Source organism: Berghia stephanieae, chromosome 2, assembly GCF_034508935.2.
Source record: "Berghia stephanieae isolate SIO BIC M18660-M18661 chromosome 2, UCSD_Bste_1.3, whole genome shotgun sequence".
NCBI classification, from domain to species: domain Eukaryota; kingdom Metazoa; phylum Mollusca; class Gastropoda; order Nudibranchia; family Aeolidiidae; genus Berghia; species Berghia stephanieae.
In genome coordinates this window covers 91,583,140-91,607,649 of record NC_088361.1, presented here as the reverse complement: position 1 = coordinate 91,607,649, position 24,510 = coordinate 91,583,140, and the positions used below count along the sequence as shown (strand labels likewise).

The window sequence follows — 24,510 nt, the reverse complement described above, 5'->3', positions numbered from 1 at the left end:
AATTTACAAAAATGCATAATGGAAAGATCTAAAGACAAAACGACACCTTATTGAATAAATGAAGGCAACAGGGGAAAAAAGAAACATGTCATACTGAACCTGTTTTGAGAAGACACAATCTTAAAATTTTGAAGTCCTTTACTCTATGTAATTTTGTTGTTTTTGTTTTTGTTGGTTTTTTTTTTTTTCTTCTTTTTTTTTTTTTGGGGGGGGGGGGGGGGGGGGGGTCTCCTCTTTTTATCATCATATTGGTGCCCTTCTTCAATTAATTAATATTTTCATATTAAACTTTGACAGTATGCTAAGTGGCATAACTCATAAATTGTGATTTTGTGACTTGTTCCCTTTTCCCCTGAGGTCCTTCCATTTCATTTTTAGTTAAAAAGCGATAGGCAACCAAAATTGAATGTCATTATAATCATTCCAAAATCAAATCATCATATACAAATTATGAATATTTTTCAACACATGTCAGTATCTTAAATAACATTTTATGGCAACTGATTTCATATTTAATTTTCAAAAGTTTTCATCAGCAAAGAAAGCGACAATTAGTGATCATTGGAAAAGCAAAGCAATCGATCAAATGGATTCAGACCTACCACAGGCAACTTACCAGAAATCTGTATTTTCAACATCTTTTAAATAAAATTCGAAATTTGAAGACAAAATAAAATCTCTATAAACCCAAATTGCATGACTTTCACCCTTATTTATATGTCTTTTGTTATTTTAAAATGACAAATCAATATTCATTTGTTTATTTTAAAGGATTTTACGGGTTTAATATATATATATATATATATATTATATATATATATATATATATATATATATATATAAAGTCAAGTGGGGGGGGGGGGGGGGGGTCTGTTGTCTGTACTACAATCTACTTGATAAAACCCACCGTCTCATCAGTAACAATAACATTTATTTCCATTGACCCAAACATTCCACCTCATTCCTAAGGCAAATGAAATTAAATTTAAATAAAGGATGACATCCGGAGGCCTGGATTAGCTGACTTATACTTAATTCTAAATGGTTATTAATATTCCACCATAGGAGCATGCAAGCTAAGGCAATGAATCCTAATAATATATTATATAGTCTAAAAACAACACATTTGATAAAACATTGTAACATAGCTATACAGTGAGAATTCAAAATTTGGAATTGGCAATACTCTGACTTCACCAAGACTCTGTGTAGCTTTGTACAGAAAATGCAAAATTTTCTTCTGTACCACAAACAAATAATTTGTGTACTGTCTTGGAATCTGTGTTATAACTGTATTGCCATGTTTAACACACCGTATTTCAAACAACTTGATGAAACCTACTACTTTAGTCTTTACTTTGAAAAATTACTAAACGAAACATGGCATTTAAACCCGGCGAATAACTCTTAGTAAGCTTCATTCCTTGAGTTTCAATGCCTCTTTGGTTGTTTTACACCTCTGCTTGGATGTTACCTATCATAAATGTCTCTATAAATAAAATTATGTCCCAACTTAGATGTGAAAGCATTGTATAAAGATGTTAAAACTTTGAAGCAACATACAATGCAGTCTCTGAGTAAATTGCAAAAAAAATGAATGACAACGTCACATAGAAGAATTCTGCTATACTGACTAAACTAAAATTGTCAAAATTTGACACATGAAATTCATCTATAGGATATATGTGAAGATTGATGAAGCCCTGCAGTCTGCTTTTGGGAAAGTCATTTTACATGCAATTTTATAAAATTTGTTGAAAATTACCATTTGTATGTATAAGTTGGATTTTTACAAAATATTTAACAGCTGGAGATAGGATTGAATTTCGTCCTGGTGCGTAAAAGTAGTAAATAAAAGCTGTGGTATTTTGAAGTGTCTAGGGTGGAATTGTAGATCAAAGCTATGCAATACTCATCATGCTATATAAAAATATAACAAAACAAAACAGAGGGTGAAATGTAGAATTTCTGTCTCTACAGATCTGGAGATTTATTTTCCTTCCAATGAGAGTGAGTGAGAGTTTACAACTGTTATTTTCTCAAAGTTTAATCTAGGCCTTATACGATTTCAGAATAATATACATATGTGAATAGCATATTTCTATCACAATATTAATTATTTATACTCATATTGGTAGTAGTATTGGAATTATGATTTTTATAATTATCACTACCAATACTGCTGTAATCCGAAAAAAGCATGTTTTTTAAAAAATTGGCAAGAAAACTTGTCCTTCAAATATCAATAGATTAAAATGACCCTTATCTTAGCATAAGCTCTCAAGCCTGGGACATCACCAAGTCCCAGGCGTGAAAGCTTTTGCCAAGATTAGAGTAATTTTAATCTGTCAATATTTGAAGGACAAGTTTTCTGGCCAAATTTTTTAAGCATATATTTTCAGAGTACTGTAGAAAAGTACCCATTTAATAAAATCATCACCGACATCAGTTCATAAATACAAATTTTTAAAATCAATATAAACCTGTAAAGAACTTGTTCATTTCATAATGTTCAATTTTCTTGTTAGAAAACAACAACACCAAGAAGACTACATGAGGTATTGGCTCAAGACGAATTACTATTGTCAAGTTATAATTTTTCTTTTCCATACATTATTAAAGCAAAACTTATCCCATGATGATTGTGACATTTACAATGAAGGGTAAAAGGGAAAATCTATTATATTGCTAGACGAAATAAAATCGACAAGTCAGATCCATGGAACACAATTTCGACTTTCGATAAAAAGTTGGCATCTCAAACTTAAACTTTACTATTCTCAGCATTAATTTGCAAACGCTCTCATTCTTTTCAACAAAACACGTAAATAATAATCTATCTGAGCTCTGAAACATATTTTAGCGCTTGCTTCATTAATTTCTTTTTTATTTGTTTTGATAATAAATGGCTTCAAAGTTTACTAAACAACATTTCAATGTTTAAAGCAACCATAGAATTAAAATATTTAAAGAGTAAATTTAACTTTAAAATCAAGTGAAATTACGCAGAAATGGACAAACTATCATATAATTGGAACATCTCAATTTTCATCAGAAAGTTCTCAAATATATTGTATTCGCCATATCTTAAATGTACTTCCAGTGGCATATGGCCCATTTCCCTAGAGCTTTTCACATATATATAAATAAATAAATTTTATCTTTTTAAATTGATTTTAACTTTGTTTAAAATTTCAAATCTAAAGGAGAGAAAAAATAAAGAATCGAATAAGACCAAATTTGGTCCCCTAAAAATCTGTGTGTGTGTGTGTGTATATATATATATATATATATATATATATATATTTGTATGACTGGCAGTTCTGTACATTCTGCCATACTCAATCTTTTTAACTAAGCATAAAAATAATTAATTCTGCTATACTCATTCTTCTTAACTAAGTATAATAAAAATACTTAATCTATCTGAGCTCTGGGGCACACAATACAAACAATGAAGAACGTGCCCTTCATTCTACAAATCATCATCCATTAAACTGAATAAACGTTTTAATCAGATCACACTTCCATTTTTCACAGCGAGCTCTACAAACATTTTGTCTTCATACAGCTGAAAGCCCTTGTGTTCTGTCCAAGATCACCGTGCTGAAGTCAAATTATGAATTACTATCACTTTTGGTGTTATATCTCCTTACTTAAACAGATTATTAATGTGATGAAACTATATAAGTAACCAACAGAATGGGAAAAATTGGGATATTAATTACATTGAATCGCTTTCCTCGTTTTGTTGACCAAATACAAAAGCATGATTATTTTTCTTAAAAAGACAAAACAGAACAAACAAAAAATTGATATATCATTCAACACAATCATGATAGCTGTTGGCTCCTCTATGATGTATGCTCATTGGATTTTGAAATCGTTTTTGTCTCTAAAATCATAATTGGAATGGTATGAATGCGTATTCAAGTAGATAGATTAAAATCAAATCAATATTATCACACATAAATAATTGCTCTTGTTTTAATATAGACAGCAATGATCTTAAATTGTAACTCAAATGGAAAAAAAAGAGTAACAACGATGTAAGTTAAAAATCAAGACCAAACAGGAAACAAATTGAAAGGTATATTAAACAGACAAAAGTAACTGGAAAATGTTTACACCATTAATTGATTGGATAACATTTAAAAAACAAGGAATCAGAAAGCAAAAGAAATGGTTATGGGAATCAGTACAAACTCCAACGCCATTTAAACTACAAATAACATTAAACACAAATCATATGTAACCCACGGCCTCAAAACGGTAGACTATTATCAGGGTTGTCGATTCAGGAGGAAAACATTTGCTGAATTTTTACATAAACACATCGACCGACCCTTATCAGAAAATAGAACTTCAGTAAAAAAAAAGACAGTAAATACTAACCCTTTTCCGTTCAGCAGGTGAGGTGATTGGGAAATAAACAGAAGTTTTTTGGGTTTTTTTTCAAATACTGAATTCAATAATATGCAGAAAATAGGCAGCCTTGTATTATGGCAATTATGAGCGTCATGAGAAATAAAGCTATTAAACATAAAATAATGAGAAATATGAACTTTTCGTTTTTTACTTATAGAACAAATTATATTCTCTCTGCCGAATAAACAGCAAAAAGCTGATATTTATGATTAAAAGTTTACTTTCCAGCACAAATTTGTCAATGACAGTATCTTTAGGGAAAAAAGGGACGATGCTGAGAAAAATTTCATGAACGACAAGTAAAAAGTAATGAAGAAAACTGAATATAAAGGCTTACAAAAAGAGCAAAATACCAACACTGTACGATCTGTAGATTTACTAGCCAACAAAACATGTGAAATTTTGTTTGTTTGTTTGTTGCTTTCGGTCTCTTCCAACACAATTGAGGTTATATGAGAGACCGCTGAAACAAAAAAACAAGCAATCTAACAAAAATAGTATAAATGTAAATCAAAATCATAACCTAAAGATATCATAAGCTAAATTATAAATAACCAAGAACAAACAGGCAGAAGATTTACAGAAAAAAAAAATCCCCTGTCAAAAATACAATCACAAACCAAAGAAGCAGGATAGGCTAGTAAAGAGAAGAAGAAACGACATCACTATCGGATCGTACACCCATGCGAACATCATAGGTATATGATTCAAGGGTGATGCTCCCATCCAACCACCCGCAAACATGTGAAATACTTTTCAGCATCTGTATGGAATTAAAAAGATGTATTAATGTTTCTATTGTTTTTATTATTGGCTGAAGAAGAGTTTTGAGCCTGAAATATTCTGTGTTTCAAACAGTTTGGTATTTTAGTCTTTTCTCTGAGCTATTAAATTCATTTTATTTCATTACTTTATACATTCCACAATTTCTAGCAGCTTGGTATCTCCATGAACGATGAGATGTAAATCTCTAAAGTACCTCACTTGAAACAAACAATTATGGCCCTAAACATTATCAAATGTGGCATCTCCGCTGAAAAAAAAACAAAAACGGGAGACTCCAATCGAAATAATTGCTGAAAAGTTCATGAAAAAGAATCATTTTTCATGTATAAATTTAATTTATAGCAAATTATCAAGTTGATAGAAAGGTTAATCCCTCATCTAAATGGCGAAAAAAAATTAAAAAAGAGATTTTAAACTTCAAAAAGGTTGATATTATCACAATCAAACCATAAAGGGGAAATAACCCTAAGAAATAGAACATGAACTTGAAAAATTAAAACTCACAATCTGAATTCCTCACTCAGAGAAGTTAAAATCATTGACATAAAAAATTTAAGGAAAAAAAATCTAAGCATCACATCAAAATAAATTATCGCATACCAATGCCTACATGAACAATTAAATCTGGATTAAAAATAAAAGGTAGTTTAATAAAATTACAAAAACTGATTAATATTGTGATAATACTAATAAATCAAAATAAAAATCTAATTTGTCAAAACAATTTTATAAAGTTAAAATATCCACACTTGGTAACATTTTAATGTAAATCTTTCCCTCCTCTAATCTTTTCTTCTCAGAATTTAAAAAAGATACTTGAAGAAGGTTATTGAATAAGACATAAAAGAGGAAAAAGAACCTACTGGATAGCAGAAAACAAATGCGTGAAGGAACTTTTTTTAACTTTTAAATGGAAGTCTCATCCATTAATGAAATTTCATTCAGTTGAAAGGGAATTACATTAAACTTTCCTGAATATAGTGACCTGTAACACTTTTAAAAAGGTTAAAACATCTTCTTCAACAAACTTTTAAATTGTGTTCGCCAAAAATAATTGATAAACCGATAAAAATACAAAGTATTCAGTATACCTCATAAACTATCTATTCTCAAAGAATAATTTTCTTAAAAAGTCAATTTAATAATATTATGTTTTTTCCTTTAAAATTGAGGTTGTAAATGAGGGGGACTGGGCTGAAAATTGTGTGCGTTTTGTTTCCTTAGTTTTTGCTTGTTTATTTTTTCATATCGTATATATAAATCACAACGAACAACAATGCAATAAAAGTGGAACTAACAAACTAGAAAAAGATATGAAAAGAAACAGTCTTCAAACACAGATGAACAATATTTTAAAAACTGGATATCATTGAGTTTAGGATATTTTTGAGTTATTTATTTTCATAGACATCAGATAAAATTATCATTGTACAGTTTATGTAAATTGAGTTATAAAAAGAATGAAGTGGTGAATTTCTGAACTAGTTCAATCAGAAAATGTATAAATCATGGCCATACAAATACAAGCTCTTGACTCTGAAAGGCCATTTGTGGTTTTCTTCATGTTTTTTTGTTGTTTTTTGTTTTTGTTTTTTGTATCTGGCACGCTTACAATTGTGGCAAATAAGAATGCACTGCGATTTCTGTTATTCTCTTTTTTTTTATCACAATAATAAATATCACAGATCCTGATTAACGTAGGTAAGCAAAACTCATTGAAAAAAGAATGAAATAATTCGTGAAACATCCAGCAAATTAGTAGCAGAATGTGATTATGTATAAATGTAGCAGCATGTGTGTTGAGGAGTCTTTATTTATTAACAGATAGATGTAATTTTGTTTTAGTAAAAACACATCTGTATCTTGCACTTGCGAAAAGTTAACTCTTTCTTGAGAATTTAATTCGGTTGACAGTTCATAGGCACTCGATGAGGTATCACATGGGTTTCTTTTGATGGCTTGCATGCTGGGCAAAATATCATCATATTGCAGTCGACAAAACATATTACAAGGGGAGGGGTTTGCCATAGCGTGTTGACTGCTGTCAAGTGTTCGATCTATACAAATTACATATCAATATAAACAAACTATATGGAATCTGTACATATTGCAGAGGAATGATTTTCAAATGTGTTTTCAAAATAGATGACATAAACTGCGTGCCATTTGATTGTAAAACATAATTTTGTCTTTGAATCTTCAAAACAATCAAAAGTTTCAAGATCTTTGTTGAAATATTCTTTGAATCACGAGAGTGACAATATACAAACTAAATTAAAGTGACATTGAAGGTTTTTTACAAGAAATAAAAAAAATATGAAATGGACGTTTGGAGACAATTTGAAATTCAAAGAATCTATTGATTAGATCTGAACACAGCAGGATAACAATACGTGTCCTTTTGTTTCATAATATCATTGAAAACTTTTTTAAATAATTCAGGAAAGCTGTCTTCATTAGGTCACCTCTCCTTTTAACTGGTCAGCATTGTTCGATTATTCTCATATACTGACCCCTAAAAAAAAAAAATGAAATAAAATAAAACAAAAATTTTTAAAAACAAAAAAACAAACACAAAATAAAATAATTGTCACTTGTTAAACATGGATGCATCAAGCAACTATCACAAAATATCCAATAATAGTCTATGTTTGAAACAAGAATAATATTGAAAAATGCTGTATTTATAATTATTTGTTTTGGACCTTTATAATAGTATCTATTTACAGTACCCATTAATTAGCAAAATGGTGAACGTTACATTGGATTCAATCACCACCATATCAATCAATCTTAATATTTTTCAATATACTTTTGAAATGTGTTCGTTTAATATGGGGTAGTTTGTTTTTGTTTTTTGTTTTTTAAAGAGAAGAGTTGTCAATTTTGCCATATTCATTGACATTGAGCATAGCCTATGCAATTTCATCCAGTATCTATCACACTTTTAGTTCTAGAGATGAACGGGAATTCGACAATGTCCAAATTTCTTGTTGAACTTCAGTCATATTCACACTTGTCTGCTGGGCTGTTGATAAGTTCAGGTGTTTCCCCTCCACGATTGGTCTTCCAACAAGTCATCTATGTAAGCCTCATCTGCGTCAGCATCCGAGTAGAACACAGCCAGGGGCATGTTAGATTCAGGCAATAAATTCCATGACCGGCCAAAACTTTGTGATACCTAATGTTTCAAAATAGGAAATAAAAAAATGAAAGGATATAAAACCATTTAAAAGACACAACTTTTTCTCACGTAATTGGTTAAAGAACAACTTTTCTTAATTAATTTGAAATATATTACGTTCAAAACCACTAAACTGGAACAGCACAAATCCACAAAAATCGTTCCAATTAAAGCAGTTACCATTTAACTGATCAAGACAGCTTTTATATTTGAAATCCACAAATAAATGTGTCTTTATTTTGAGATGCTTACAAAATAGTCATAAACTTAAAGAGACTTAATTATCTAGTATTTTAAGAGTACAAAATGAAATGTAAAACTAATGTTACGTTTTTGGAATGCTGTAATTGATAATGTTATATATATATAACATAGATATATATATAATACAGTCATTCAACATCACAGGAAAGTCATCCCTCATCAACAATTACACATTTTATCTTTAATCCTGATCAGTAAAGGGAGACAGTCTGTCTTATCGAAAATCATCACTACTAGTGTTTCACCTCTCCTTGTATAAATGACGAATTGCCAATCAAGATGCTTAAAGGAGTGAAAACCTGGCATGCCATGGTATGTTTGGGGAAACCAATCTTACGTAATAATAAGGCATCATGATGAGAAAATTAATATACCTATATATCTATGTAACCTACGTCTCATTTCGGTATTATCATTATGACAGGAGTAAACTAGGTGCCTAAAAGTGAATTATAACTTAAAATAATCATTATGAAAGTATCGCAGCTCTTTAAAAAACAAAAACAAATGCTATTTCCCCTCAATAAAAACATACAAATCTGAAAAGGTGTGTATGAAACAATGCCAGACACAGCAGATAAAAAATTAAAATACCAGTCCAGGCAAGCTGATTTTTTTTTCTTGTATTTAAGTTTCTTCTTTGTCTGGCACTGTTTCATACATACCTTTTTAGGTCTTTATTTCACACCAGTACCTGCTCCCTGCCTTGTTACTCATCAAAACAGAAAAACTTAGCCCAGGTGTCATATTTTCTTTACTATAAATTGAATCTCAACATCTATTCTACTTCAGCACTTTACCTGTTTGAGAAGGTCAATGTCTCAACATTGCTCAATGACTCGATACAAGCAGCTAAGGTGTCCCGTGAGCAAAAGACATTTTTGATAAAAAGATCAAGAAGACTCAACACATATGGTTGAGGAAAATAGATTATTGTACTTCTGGTCTCAAGGAAAACTTAAAATTATAATAAAATGATATCCTTATTACTATTATCTTTTGTAATTTTTTAAAAAGCGGTGCATTTCCCCAATTGTTCGACATTTCAAATGCAGGAGTTCAAGAATCGTTTATTATCCAAAAATTTTATATCTGAATAGCCCATTTGCATTATACTTTTGCATTATATTTTGGTTGTGGAGTATATTATTAATTTTTCTTTTGTCTATTACACTATTATAGGACACTGTAGTCCCTTAATATTTGCTGATGTAAGAGTTGTCGGAGATGTTGATCGATGACTTTGTAGAGTTTACAAAAATTGTAACCTAATAATTGGTGTAGTTATCTCAGAATGTTAATGTAGGTTTGGAGGTATCCTGATTTATTGTGTCACTGTGGCTTTGTGAAAGGAATTCGTACTTATAAAATTTTTGCTGGTATTATTTTGTAGTTTAAATGCCAAGAATAAATAAAATAAACCTTTCATAAAAACTGGCATTGTGAATCCTGACTACTATGTGACTATATCCCAATACAAAGCAACAATTGCCGATATTCCTTAAATATATTCAACTATATGTAAAAATAATACTTCCTGGCCGTCAAGAAAAATTACAACTTAAAAACAATTACCTTATCTTGAAGATCATAAAGTGCATCCTCCTCATCATAATAATCTTCATCTTCCTCGTTCCAAAACACACAACACATTGGTACAATTAGTTCACGAAGACCACTTCGCAACCTGGATATGGCTACAATGTCTCTCTGATCCATGGAAACACCTGATGAATGTTTAAAAAAAGAAGAAATTTTATGTTGCACACAAAACTTTTCATAAAATTTGTTTGGTGTCAATAAATTGAATGAAAGAAATTTTAGAGAGGTAAATCCTTTTATGCTCCAACGACAACATAACCCAAAAATGGCCAAATACTCGTAGGTCAAGCTGTCACGACTGGATCCACTGGTTATATTCTGTTCTTGGAGAAGAAAACAGAATTGCCACATGTTTGGTATAATGTTCAGCTATACTGATTTTTCAGTGAATCAATGTATCAACAAAGAAGAGATTATCATCACTTTAATTGAGTCCATTCCTATAAATTGAGTCAAATACTTATTCAAAAACAACATTCTGATTGGCAATCTGTAATGATGAAACTAAAGTGCTGCAGCCGATCATTTACAAAACAACACCTATTAAAAGGTGTTAAAATTTGTTCCGCCTGCATGTGTATCACATCTTGACAGATACAGTGGAATCTGCATGATGCCAACTTCTACTTAAAGTCAACACTTCCTGTTGGTCCCAGATTTTCTATTCTTTGCCTAAACATGTTCTATTGATATATGGATAAAGTCAAACTTGCTTAAAGTCAACCAATCTTTCTGATCCAGCAGTCTTGGATTTATCAGGATTCCAATGTAAATTAAACCATAGAAAATTGAAAATGATTTGGCATAATGAGAAGCAACAGAGTTCAAATTTAATCTCAAATTTTCAAATGTTACCAATGAGTTTTAGAGACTCCAATCTGGTACATCTCCAGGCTAACATGACAAATGGATCCTCCACATCATGAGTTGTGTAGTCAATAGGTTGATCCTCGATGGCTTCAACGATGGTCAGAGAATACAAACTGCTACAATGCTGGAAGCTCAAAAGGTTGAGGGCTGCAACGTTGATATCTCCACAAAAATATTGTCTTAAGTGAGCAAGTGGCATTGATGGTTTAAGGATATCCAATAATGCATTGAGGCCTTTAAACGAATGCACAAGATTGATGGTAAGTTCTAGTTGTGGATTTGAATCAACAATTCCCTTCCACATGTGGTCAGTCAGTTTGTTGGGACCAACACGATGTATGTGGACACACAAACTTCTCAGAGAGCAGGCGGTTGGTGACCTGCTGGCCAAACAGCTCATCAATCGTGGTGTAAGAAAATCATAATCAATGCTGAGAGCTTGCAGACAAACAGAGGATGATATTGCATCCAATGACAATGGTGGAGCAATGTAAGTAACAGGGTCTTCTTTAACACTTGTCAAATGCAGTGACTGTAAGAAAGGGGCGTGATATTTGATGAGAAGGTGTATCAACTGTTCTGACCGGTTGAGCAGAATTTCAGTGCAGCCCAAAGATAGGTGGCAAATATGTCTGTTTCTTTTTATCAGGACTTGTAAAGATTCGAGGAAACTGTAAAGAAAAATAGAAGACAGAAAAAATATAAATATTGCATTTATAAGTGTATATCCACAGTAAACATCATACTTTCAACAATCTACATTATGTATTTTAATCCTCTCTTTACGAAAGAACAGTGTACATTTAATGCATGGGATTATATAGGCAATATTTGAATATTTGCTATTTTATAATTTTCAGACATTTCCAAAAAAGGAAAGAATAAAATAACACCAGGAAAACTTTCTGAATTCAACACCCTTTTCCAATAGAGCAAGGAGAATGTGTGCAAAGGGAATTTCATGAAGACATACAATCAGTGTCAATAGCCTAATCACTAGTTCAAACCCACTGACCTATTTCGGGTCTTATTGTGCGTCCCAGACTTTAAAACTGTTGACTAATCTGATAGGTATGCGTTGATTTTTCAGTTTGAATAATCGCACATAAGTAAATTGTCAAAATGAAACATATGTTGGTAGCAATCATGATGAGAGTCATTTCAACATATCAGTGCTGTTTATTAAACACTTATCTAAAACCAAAACGAATATGATGATTTAAGAAACCTCAAGCAACCAAAGAAATATAGGATTAGACTTCTGTCGAGAGATATGTATCCCATTAAAAAATTAGTGGGTTTTTTAAAATATATCATCATCATCATCATCATCATCATCTCTCTCTCTCTCTCTCTCTCTCTCTCTCTCTCTCTCTCTCTCTCTCTCTCACACACACACACACGCACACACTCACACATCTGCGAATTATCATAATATAAACATTTTATATTCCCATTTCCTTTTGATGGAGAGAGATAGTTTAGCATGTAGCTGTAATTATGTCTTCAATTTAGAGACATGGAGAGTCTGAATAATTTGCTTTGTCTGGATACCTGATCTGCTTGTGATACGTAGTAAGTAGTAGTAGTAGTAGTAGTAGTAGTAGTAGTAGTAGTAGTAGTAGTAGTAGTAGTATGTTTGTTTGTTTTTAAGGGTTTTACGGCGCTTGCAACACATTAAGGTCATATCAGCGCCAGTAAATAGGAAGAATATGGGATAGTAAAAAGTTATAGAATTACAATTAAAGCACCCGTGAGAAAGTAAGACACAGGGGAACTGGGAACAAATAGGGATCAGATGTAGATTCTAAGAGCATACCACCAATGTACTTAGTTTAAGATCACATATAAGTCTCATCTGGACACAACCACAAGCTCCAACAAAGAGGAATACACTCAAATGCTTACATTATACATTCAAAATAACAAATATAATAATACATAACAGAGAGATGATTTACAAGGAAAAAAATATCATCTCCCAAAACAATAACTATACATTTGACTGTTTCCCTCCCAGCTAGGGTATCCGGCCACGGCCAGTACAAATCGAAGTAATCTCATTCCAAGACAAAGACAGAAAGCATGTTGGAAAACAGCTATAACGGGATAGAAGACAGAGTAAGTGCCTCCCTGCCCAGTCATAGTAGTAGTAGTAGTAGTAGTAGTAGTAGTAGTAGTAGTAGTAGTAGTAGTAGTAGTAGTAGTAGTAGTAGTAGTCCCCTTTGGTACCTGTGCTTGTTATTGTAAGTTCGGATACACTCTGAGCTTATAAACAACCTACTTAACTTCATATTTCTGATAAGACGATAAGACCTAGACTAACTATAACTAGAAGTAGAAGTAGAAGTGTTGAAATCGAAATTGAAATTGAAAGTGAAAGCCCATTAATAATGTTAATAATCATAATAATAAAATAATAATAATAATAATAATAATAATAATATATAATAATAATAATAATAATAATAATAATAATAATAATAATAATAATAATAATAATAATAATAATAATAATAATAATAATATAATAATAATAATAATATGCCATTCTCATTCACTACAGTTGGGGATGAGTAGTGGCAGTTGTCTTTAAAGTTAAAGTACTACAGTGTAGACTACAGTTGTGACAAGACACTCTAGTCTAGTCCAAGTCACCACGAGTCTGTGAGCAACAGTTGGGTTCAAATTGTAAGCCACGGACAATAAAGTTATTATCTTAATTAAATAAAGTGCAAGATGACTGATATCAGTAAGATACCACAAATTCATACAAAATAATATTTGGTAGACATCAGTGCAGTTGACTCTGCGTTTTATTTATCAACACAGCTGATTGATTCAAAACGAGGCTATGTAAACAAGGATGGATTATGATTGCGCTCACCTCTCAAAGCTACCATCGGATTCGTCAAAAAATGAACTGGAGGGCTTGAGAGATAAACACTCCAGCTGACGATGTCTTGACAAATTGTCCAAAATCCTAGAACAGTCCCAAACTTGAAAATTCTTTGAAGAATCGAATTCAATAATGACTTCTTTTAGAAATTTCGCACATCTTGAAATAAGAAACTTCGATCTTTCTCGGCCTCTCCGACAAGTTAAATTCAGAGACGCTGCATTCCAAAACTGGGGCATAAATAAGTATTCTCTCCACCTATGGCATGTAGATGATGCAGAAAACCTATCTTTGGGCTGCAGTTTCGAAAAGATGTCCTGAAGGACAACACTGGGCAGCGATGCCCAGTCTCCCCCAGCTGCCATTTCTTCATGTCTGATAGAAAATAAATAAGTTAACGAATGTGTCACGTGACTATGTTGTGGTTGTGTTTCTAAATTTAGACCAAAGAAACATTGCATCATGGGCCACAGACATACCTCGGAAAAATGTAAACAATCGTCTTTTCTAAATTGAAACTTGAATGAAAGTCATTACAGAAAACCAGATTACCAATACCAAATTGATTTGTTTAATCGAGTTTAATTGCCGCTAATGATTTTAATGCAATTGGCATGCATTCAACTCTCATTGTAATAGTTTACCAGAAGCCCTGCCCACAGAAACAAAAATTGTATTATGTGATACTGTCAGCCAAGAAGTCCATACACACACTTTCATAACTCTGTGACTGTGTCAGCATAATTTATTGATAAACACTGTGGTCCCCCTTTGATTAAATTATTGTTTTTAGCTAGACGTCTACTGCTTGATCACAATTTTTAAATTCCCGAGTGGCTGATGATTTTATTATTATTATTATTATTATTATTATTATTATTATTATTATTATTATTATTATTATTATTATTATTATTATTATTATTATTATTATAATTATTACAATCAGTGACTGGTAACCTAGATCCAATGCTTTCAGTTATTCCAGCCTATCATGGATTTCCATGTAACTCAAGTCATAAATATTTAATATATAACAACAACAACGATGATGATGATGATGATGATGATGATGATGATGATGATGATGATGATGATGACGATGATGATGATGTTGATAATGATGCATTGATCATATTCAAGCGCTTCACAGTTACGAGTATGGCAATCTAGAGAGCACTTATTATTTCACACACACACGCACACGCACACATAATATATATATATATATATATATATATATATATATATATATATATATATATATATATTTATATAAATTCATAAACATGTATTGCTGAATATTTTAAAAAACCCAAACACATCGATTATAATAATAATAATAATAATAGATCTTTATTTTCCATATATATGGCAATTTGTCATTTAGTTACACTTGTTATAACGTTAAATGATAACTGTAACATTGAACAGATATTTCACTCCTACTTATTCTCTCTCTCTCTCTCTCATTCTCTCTCTCTCTCATTCTCTCTCTCTCTCTCTCTCTCTCTCTCTCTCTCTCTCTCTCTCTCTCTCTTCCTCTCTTTCTTTCACACGTGCGATATACACAACATAAACATATTCATTTCGTTTTCAATTTGTTACAATTGTGACAATTCGACACCAAAAATTATCATCATTATCAATTGGTCAGTTAATCTAACATTAAATAAATTAATCCGTTAATCAGTCAACTTATCAATCCTTGGTTTTTCTGTACCATATGAAATATTCAAAATCTTTATTGCTGATGGAACGAACGTTGATTTATACTTGTTAGTTCTACATTTAATCTGACAAAACCTTCTTCCAGATGGTAAAAGACTAAATTCATGGTATAAAATATGTTTTTTATTGTTGGTAATTGAGAATGCTTTCCTTTCTATTGCTTTTCCATGAATTCTTTCTACACCATCAAGAGGATGGTTTATTATTTTTGATGTCTCTTTGATAGATTTTGAAATTTTTGATTTATCTTTAAGTCGGCATCCGCCAAACCATATGGTGCAGCCAAACGCAATTACACTTTTAATCAATGAGTCATAAACTCTAAACATAGTTTTCTTCCTTACTTGCGTGTAGAAAGTTGATAGAGACTTAATTTTTTTTTTTTTTATTCATTCACACATACACAATACACACACACACACACACATATATATATATATATATATATATATATATATATATATATATATATATATATATATATATATAGAGAGAGAGAGAGAGAGAGAGAGAGAGGAGAGAGAGAGAGAGAGTGAGGAGAGAGAGAGTGAGAGAGAGAGAGAGAGAGAGAGAGAGAGAGAGAGAGAGAGAGAGAGAGAGAGAGAGAGAGAGAGAGACTTTAAATATATTATTTTTGTAAAAGCATGCTTTAACTCACTCAATCCTAGAGATTTTTGCTACTTTTCAAAATTGGAAGAAAAAAAAGTATTAAAAATGAGCATGTGCATAGATAGTTTTATTCAACTATCATTAACATATAAAAACTAAAAACATTAGCTTTGATACTACACCTATAATTTGTCTCAGAAAAATTATGTAATAAATAGGCATGGGGTAAAAGTAACCCGGGTAAACTACGGTGTTAGGGTTGAGTAAGTTAAGTTTGATTTAATGTCTATGTTTGACGCTTCTTCGAATAGCCTTGCAGAGGTCGTTCCATATGTGTGGACCAAGTGTTGAAAACGACCTCCCATCGTAAAACAAGTAATTTGATTTGCTATTGACTTAGGAGAATTGACATTTATGAGTTCATTTAAATAAATAGGTATTAAACCATTAAGCATTTAAAACCGATAAGGGCGACTTTATATTCAATCCTTTCTTGTAGGCTGGTAACCAATGCAATTCGAACAGAATGTGTCATGAATGTTCACATCCCTTTTGTTTTGTGATTAGTTTTGCAGCACTATTTTGAATAATTTGAAGTCTCAACATTGTATCTTTTGTAAAACCAGCCAGAAAAGAATTACAATAATCTAATCTTGATTATTTAATTGTTGTTATTAGTTTTTTAGTTTGGCAAGTAAGTAAATTTGCAATATTCTTATTTAAACTTTTATCAACATGTGATTTAATCGTTATCTTCCTCAGGTTAGCTCAGATGGTAATTCTTCTCTCCACCAGATATGCTGCTGTCCTCTGGAGATCCTCCTGGCTCCCTAGGAGCTCATTCCTCAGGCTGGCTGGGGCAGTCGGTGACCAGTATTTTCTCTTAAGGGCAGAGAGGATTGGGCAATTCTGTAGGATGGTTTCACCTGTCATACTTCCACGGGGGCACTGACTTGTACTTGTAGTTCCCACCTTGAATTTGGTATGGAGGTGGTGGTTTAATATGTTATGACTTGTTCGCATCCTAAAGATTATGACCTGCTTTTGTCTGGTCAACTGATGGGTCATTACTGTTATATTTCGGGTTCGGGACCTGCATAATAGATCTAGGGATGTGATAAGATCTTAGATTTCCCTATCTTTGAGCTCAGAGGCCTGTGGCTTCTAAAGAATAGAGAGGGCATCAGTCAGGATTACCATCTCCTGTATCGTGTTTGGATTATTTGCAAGACAAGATGTAGCTATGCCTCTACTTCAGCTCTGTAGCAGTTGGTAGAGTGTAGTCCTGTTGCTGTAGATAATTAAATTATAAATAAACTATCCAACGGTATAGAGGACAAATTTGTCCTCTATACCGTTTGGATAGTTTATTTATATCCCTGCTCCTCCGTCCCGGATAGCATTTTCAGCAGAGCCGTCTAATTGTTTTGCTTGATTGTATAGAATTATCATTGTTGTCTAAATTCATCCATCTATACATCCACCCATCCACCCATCCTGCTACCCATCTATTCATGCATTCAGCCATCCGTCAGTCACCATCCTTTAATTGATCTATCTACTCTGAGTGGTCCATTCATCCCACAACCATTCATCCATCCATCAATCCACCAACTCATCCAACCATATATCGATTCATCCACCCACGAATCCATCCATCCATCCATTGAACCGTCCACCCTTCCATCCATCCACCAACCCACCATCAGTTCAGCCACCATTTCATGCATCTATCACTTTCCCTCCCATCCATGCATTCATTGATCCACTGTCTGCCCATCCTACGATCCAGTCATCTATAAAATCTATTCTCTACCCATCCACCCATCTAACTACCCGTCTACGCATGCGTTCTAACACACGCATCATTTCGTGTATCCTTCGTTCCTTCAATCATCCATTTATCCATACATGCATATACATTGATTATGACACTTATTTATGTATTATATATTTACTAATCAATATTATCAATTAACATTGAATGCTATTTATATAATTGATAAATTGTATCTATGCATAAAAGTTAAACGGAGCATTTAAAGGTTTTTAGAATCTATTAGCTCTATACGATACGATATTATATTTATCTATCCATCTGTCTACCCAACTCCACATCCATCTATTGACTTCTCACCAACCGATCTTCTTCGATCCATCATTCATTATCCATCCATTCAATTCACAAACAACACCATCCATTCATTTGCCTATTCACCTATTTATCCAGTCATTTATCCAGCCATCTATCCACCCCCCCCCCCCTCTCCCACATCTACTCATCAACCTGATCTTCTTCGATCCACATCCCAACCGTCTGTCTATTCATCCAGTCGCCAAGCAATCAACGACAAAAATCAATTCATTAATTTATTACCCGTCCCATCTACACACCCATCAATCCTTCTATCTTTCCAGTCATTCACCCCCGTCGCGTCCCCCCTCCAAACCCCGGCCCCCTTCCCCTCCCCTACCTCCCAATGACACTCCATACATCTATCCATCATTATTCCACCCAACGACCCTATTCATCCATCCAACCCACGACTCACACAGCCATTTCTCTATCCATCCATCCATTAATCTTATCGTCTACACACCAGCCACCTAGGTCCTCTATCAATCATTCGTCCAACCATCCAACCATCCATCCACCCAATCGCATAAACGCTTTTCATCTTGCTCCATCAATCATTCGTCCAACCATCCATCCATCCATCCGTCCATCCATCCAATCGTCAACACACCATCCATCTAGCTCTATCAATCATATATATTCGTCTAACCATCCATCCATTCTTTCTGCCCTATCTAACCGTGACGTTATTGATGATGTTATTGATTTCTATTTCATTTGATTGATTAGCTGATTTATTGATCATCACCGGAATGGTTGGGATAATAGCGTTTAGAATATCGAGTTGTTGGTTTGTTGGTGGGTTGGATAAAGACTATACTTGTTTTATTTTTAGGGGAGAGAAAGACTTATAAAATGTATATCAGTTTGTTATTTTTCTTTCTTTCTTTAAATTGTGGACTGGAGATCGCCATTTTCGGCACACACATGTACACACACACACACCCACACACACACACACACACGCGCACACACACAAATAAATGGATAGGTAAATAAATTGACAAGTCTGGTTAATAGCATACTTGATTATTTATCTGTCTATTTACTTATTTATATATTTATTTATTCATCTATATAATTTATATATTTATTTCCATTGTATGTCCATATAAAAGCTCCCATAATTTAGCGTAATTACAAATCTATCGTAATTACAAATCAATTCTAAAGAAACAGGTCAAGACAGATAACAAGTATTTATCGCGAATTAAGGACAGCCATCGATGGCTATGTGGATGGGTGCATAGATAGATAGATAGATAGATAGATAGATAGATAGATAGATAGATAAATAGATAGATAATTGGTTAGATAGATAGAAAGATATATAGATAGATAACTAGACGGATGGATGGATAGATAGATAGATATTAGGTTGGTAAATAGACATATAAATTAGTTGATTGATAGAGGGCAGGATAAATGGATAAAGAGAATGAATTGCGAGGTAGGTGGATAGATTGATAGATACTTACATACGTAGTTGGATATATATAATATATATATATATATATATATATATATATATATAATATATATATATATATATATATATATATGGGGGTGGGGGGGGGTGGATAGATGTATAGGAGGATATATGGATATATAAATAGATCGATAGATTGACAGGTGGATAGATACACAGATCGATAGATAGATTGATACTTAGATGGATAGATAGAGATAGATAGATAGATAGATAGATAGATAGATAGATAGATAGATAGAACGATAGATAGATAGATAGATAGATAGATAGATAGATAGATAGATAGATAGATAGATAGATGGATGGATGGATGGATATATAGATAGGCGGATGGGCAGATAGATAAATAAATTGATAGATAGGTAGGTGGATAGATAGAAAGATGGATGGGTGGAAAGATAATCTATTCTATTGATAGAGCAATGCAGATAGATAGAGATGGAATGATTGATGGGTGGATAGACAGATTGATAGATAGATATATGTTTAGACGAATATGGTAGTATATCAACAGATGAAAAGAGATGGGGATACAGATTTGTAAGCAAGTGATTTGAAAGCTTTAAGTATATGGAGTAGATATTACATTTTACCAAATATCGCTTTAAAGATAGGAAGGGTATGGATATAACAAAGAGGCAGCTTTGCAAAGATTCATCCTTCAGAGCCTTGGAGTTATCCTTGTTTCTATAGCGTGAAACGGACAATAGCAATTGCTTGCTACCAGTGACATCTAGCGGACGAGTCGTCCACGAAATTGTATATGAAGTCCTAGCTTGCTACCCTTTGGATAGATCGCTTGTCTATCGCAAAGTACTTTCCTTCAGACCTAACAGACCCAGCTACCCAACACTACTGGGTGGACAGAGGTCAGAAAAAATTTCGGTTGATAAAATGAAAGATTGAGAGGCCGAAAGACAGAAAGACATTAAAGAAGGGAGATCAATCTCCTTCGGCGTAAATGTAAAGTTTTATCGTGCACTGCACACACCTCATCAATCTTATCTATCAACCAAACGTGTAAACCTACTTGGGTCTCTACTTATCTCTCCTCTTAAAATGATAATGGCTGGCTCTATCGCTAGATAGCTAGGCTATGTGTGTAGTTAACTCACTGGTTGATAGATTGATATAAACCAACCCAACAAAAAATACAAAGACAACCTACACAACACAACTGTTCACTATCTAAATAAGTGGCCTATCTATCTGACTGGCTGATCTATCTCTGCGCCGCCGGTAAAATTATAATCTCTATCTACCCCCTCGCCTCCCCCTCCCCCCAACCCGCCACCGTCCCTCCCTACCAACCTATCAATCGATTCGTTGACCCAACCATTCTGCCAACACACCAGCCAAGCTCCTTGGCTGAAGAGTAGGCAGACGATGAATCTAAAAATAGCTCGCTTGTCAGTCGAGCAACGAACGAACGAGCGGAGCAGGCTAGCTAGGCAAGCTGTCTGGTTGTGCTGCAGGGTAAATATATCACTAGCTAACCCAGCCAGCCAGCCAACCAAGCTACAAGGCTACACATTCATTGAGTAAGCCATCTTGTTGTCGGCCGGAGCGTTACTTTTCTACAATGGCTATGATGTGAATTGGTTAGTGAATAGCTTTGTGATTATATTTTGTAAGAAGTTGGAGGTAAATTATTTTTTATTAACTTTTTTAATTTATTTATTACAGTAGTATATAATATAACCTTTTCTTTTATCTTTTATAATATTATAATTTAGATATAATATACCATTATGTTCTAGTATTAGTATTATCTATAAGCTAGTCATCTACTTATACAGATTTTTAAAAAGTTTATAAGTTAAATTGTCCACTCACTCATAGTGAAATACATTTATAATAGTATTCTTTGAGTTAATTATGTTATTCAATATTTCATCGTTATTTCAAGCTGGAACGTTTTCTTATTATAGAACCTAAAATTATTATAAGTTATCATGTATCAGACAAATAAACCATGTGGATCCGTTACAATTCGTGTATTATCACTATTGATGCTATGCGTTTTTATTTAAAATACTCACAACATCCGTCAACCGGGTATAACGTACCAACACACAAAACGTCAATAGTCTGATTGATATGATTTAATGAGAACAAATCACCGAAATGGCTGCCTAAAAACAATAACAAAGAACTGAAAGACGTCAACTTCGTTATTTCTATAAATATTATATCACAGTCTATTACAAGATAATATTCATTGTGAGTACATACTATTAGAATTAAATTACATTTGGAGGTATTTACTATGTCAAAATTTTAATTACTTAAGTCACGTGGGTCGAGAGAGAAGGAATGATGTGTGTGTGTGTGTATGTGTGTGTGTGTGTGTGTGTGTGTGAGAGAGAGAGAGAGAGAGAGAGAGAGAGAGAGAGAGAGAGAGAGAGAGAGAGAGAGAGAGAGAGAGAGAGAGAGAGAGTTGTGAAGACAGGGTAGAAGCCGCTATTCATATCGGAATTGAATTATAAACTAACGTGCTGATTCCCATTACTGATGCTTTGGAAGAATTTTTGTTGAATGATCAAAATATGATCATTGTGAATTTGGAAAATCATAGTTATGATAGTTCGATGTTTAAAGTTTCCTTTTTGAGCAGTCAATTTAATTGATTATATTTATGTATGTCTTTCACTTTCTATATCTATGTACCAAAATACCTCCACTTATCCATCCAATCATACGTCCGTCCATCTATCTATCTATCTATCTATCTATCTATCTATCTATCTATCTATCTATCTATCTATCTATCTATCTATCTATCTGTCTATCTATCTGCACCACATCTTTGCCTGATCCATCGATCTATATAGCTATATCTGTCTGCCTACTTATCCACCCATCTATCTATCTATCTATCTATCTATCTATCTATCTATCTATCTATCTATCTATCTATCTATCTATCTATCTATCTATCTATCTATCTATCTATCTATCTATCCATCTATATCTCTGTCTGTCTGTCTATTTATCTATCTATCTATCTATCTACATTACATCTTTGCCTGGTCTATCTGTCAATCGATTGACCTATATATGTATCTATCAGTCTATCTGCTTGCTTATCTATCTATCTATCAATCTATCTATCTATCTATCTATCTATCTATCTATCTATCTATCTATCTATCTATCTATCTATCCATCCATCTATCTATCTATCTATCTATCTATCTATCTATCTATCTATCTATCTATCTATCTATCTATCTATCTATCTATCTATCTATCTATCTATCTATCTATCTATCTATCTATCTATCTATCTATCTATCTATCTATCTATCTATCTATCTATCTATCTATCTATCTATCTATCTATCTATCTATCTATCTATCTATCTATCTATCTATCTATCTATCTATCTATCTATCTATCTATCTATCTATCTATCTATCTATCTATCTATCTATCTATCTATTTATTTATTTATTTATTTATTTATTTATCGACCATCTGCACGCCTATGACTGCTATCCATCTATCTACCCGTACATCAAATCTTACATATCGCAATATCCACTAAACGTGCTCAAAGCGCTTTACCAACAGCACCACGTAACATGTAGAACGAGACATGACGCCTGTGTTCTGGTTGACGTGCGTGTATAAGAGAGAGAGAGAGAGAGAGAGAGAGAGAGAGAGAGAGAGAGAGAGAGAGAGAGAGAGAGAGAGAGAGAGAGAGAGAGAGAGGTTAAGTTTTTGTTTGCCTATGTGTGGATGTATGTGAAAGAGAGAGAGAGAGAGAGAGAGAGAGAGAGAGAGAGAGAGAGAGAGAGAGAGAGAGAGAGAGAGAGAGAGAGAGAGAGAGACGTATGCCATCATCAGAGGTACTTTTTTGATTTATCGATAAATGTATCTTTTGAGTCTTGTGTTTCAGTGTGTAGTGTAATGTAAAATGAATACATAAATTAATATTCAAATAAACACGTAAGCCCTTATGTTACGTAACTGTATCCCCATGGTGTGTTCCAAGGGATTCCTAGCTTACAGCAACACTGGACGAGACTTAACGCCTGTAAAGCGCTATCATAATTTCAATTTCTTTTAGACGAGTGCACACGGTTACCGTTCATGTACTGATTTTTACCTCTGAGTACAGTGAGAAAAAGCATAGTAATGAACCCCCTTTTAACGACTCCACTTTTCCGCACTCACAGCAGGCTCAACCCCCAGACCTACAGATCGGCAGCCGAGTGTTATATCAAGAGACGACGCTGTAGCCGTGTATTTTGTAAATTTGGCATTTTAAATTCATTTATTTAACCAGTTAACCGCTGTATTCTGGAAAGATATAATATATTAAAAATTTGGCCAGAAAATTCATCCTTCAGATACCGATTGATTTAAATTGAAATACCCTCATCTTGGCTCCTCGCGATGTCCCAGGTTTGAGAGGTTTTGCCAAGGTGAGGGTCATTTAAATCGATCGATACTTGAAGGCTGAGTTTTCTGGCTAAATTTTTTAATGCGTACTCTACGA

General features: G+C 33.1%; 2 protein-coding genes across 3 annotated transcripts in view; one reads left to right on the top strand and one right to left on the bottom strand.

Moving 5' to 3' along the window:
- Window positions 1-6,588: 6,588 nt before the first annotated feature.
- LOC144965837 (F-box only protein 33-like) lies at window positions 6,589-14,767 on the bottom strand. The gene is made up of 4 exons (XM_078901610.1): window positions 14,022-14,767; window positions 11,120-11,805; window positions 10,238-10,389; window positions 6,589-8,395 (listed from the first exon to the last, which is right to left on the bottom strand). Exons 1-4 carry the CDS (start codon window positions 14,495-14,497, stop codon window positions 8,255-8,257), a joined length of 1,455 nt encoding a protein of 484 aa, XP_078757736.1. The 5' UTR covers window positions 14,498-14,767; the 3' UTR covers window positions 6,589-8,254.
- Window positions 14,768-21,325: 6,558 nt separating this feature from the next.
- LOC144965836 (uncharacterized) overlaps window positions 21,326-24,510 on the top strand; it is a 13,848-nt gene continuing 10,663 nt past the window's right edge. Inside the window, exon 1 of one of the 2 annotated variants that reach the window (XM_078901609.1) lies at window positions 21,326-21,603. The gene's annotated coding sequence lies outside the window, so the exon portion shown is untranslated. Of the gene's footprint in view, window positions 21,647-24,510 lie in introns of both variants that reach the window. The other variant, XM_078901607.1, reaches the window with a different exon arrangement.

Coding starts and splice junctions, on each gene's coding strand:
- LOC144965837 (XM_078901610.1), bottom strand. CDS start 14,497: ATGATGCAATGTTTCTTTGGTCTAAATTTAGAAACACAACCACAACAT. Junction 11,806..14,021: donor TCCGATGGTAGCTTTGAGAG/GTGAGCGCAATC, acceptor TTTTCTTTACAG/TTTCCTCGAATCTTTACAAG. Junction 8,396..10,237: donor TTTATGATCTTCAAGATAAG/GTAATTGTTTTT, acceptor TTGAAACATTAG/GTATCACAAAGTTTTGGCCG.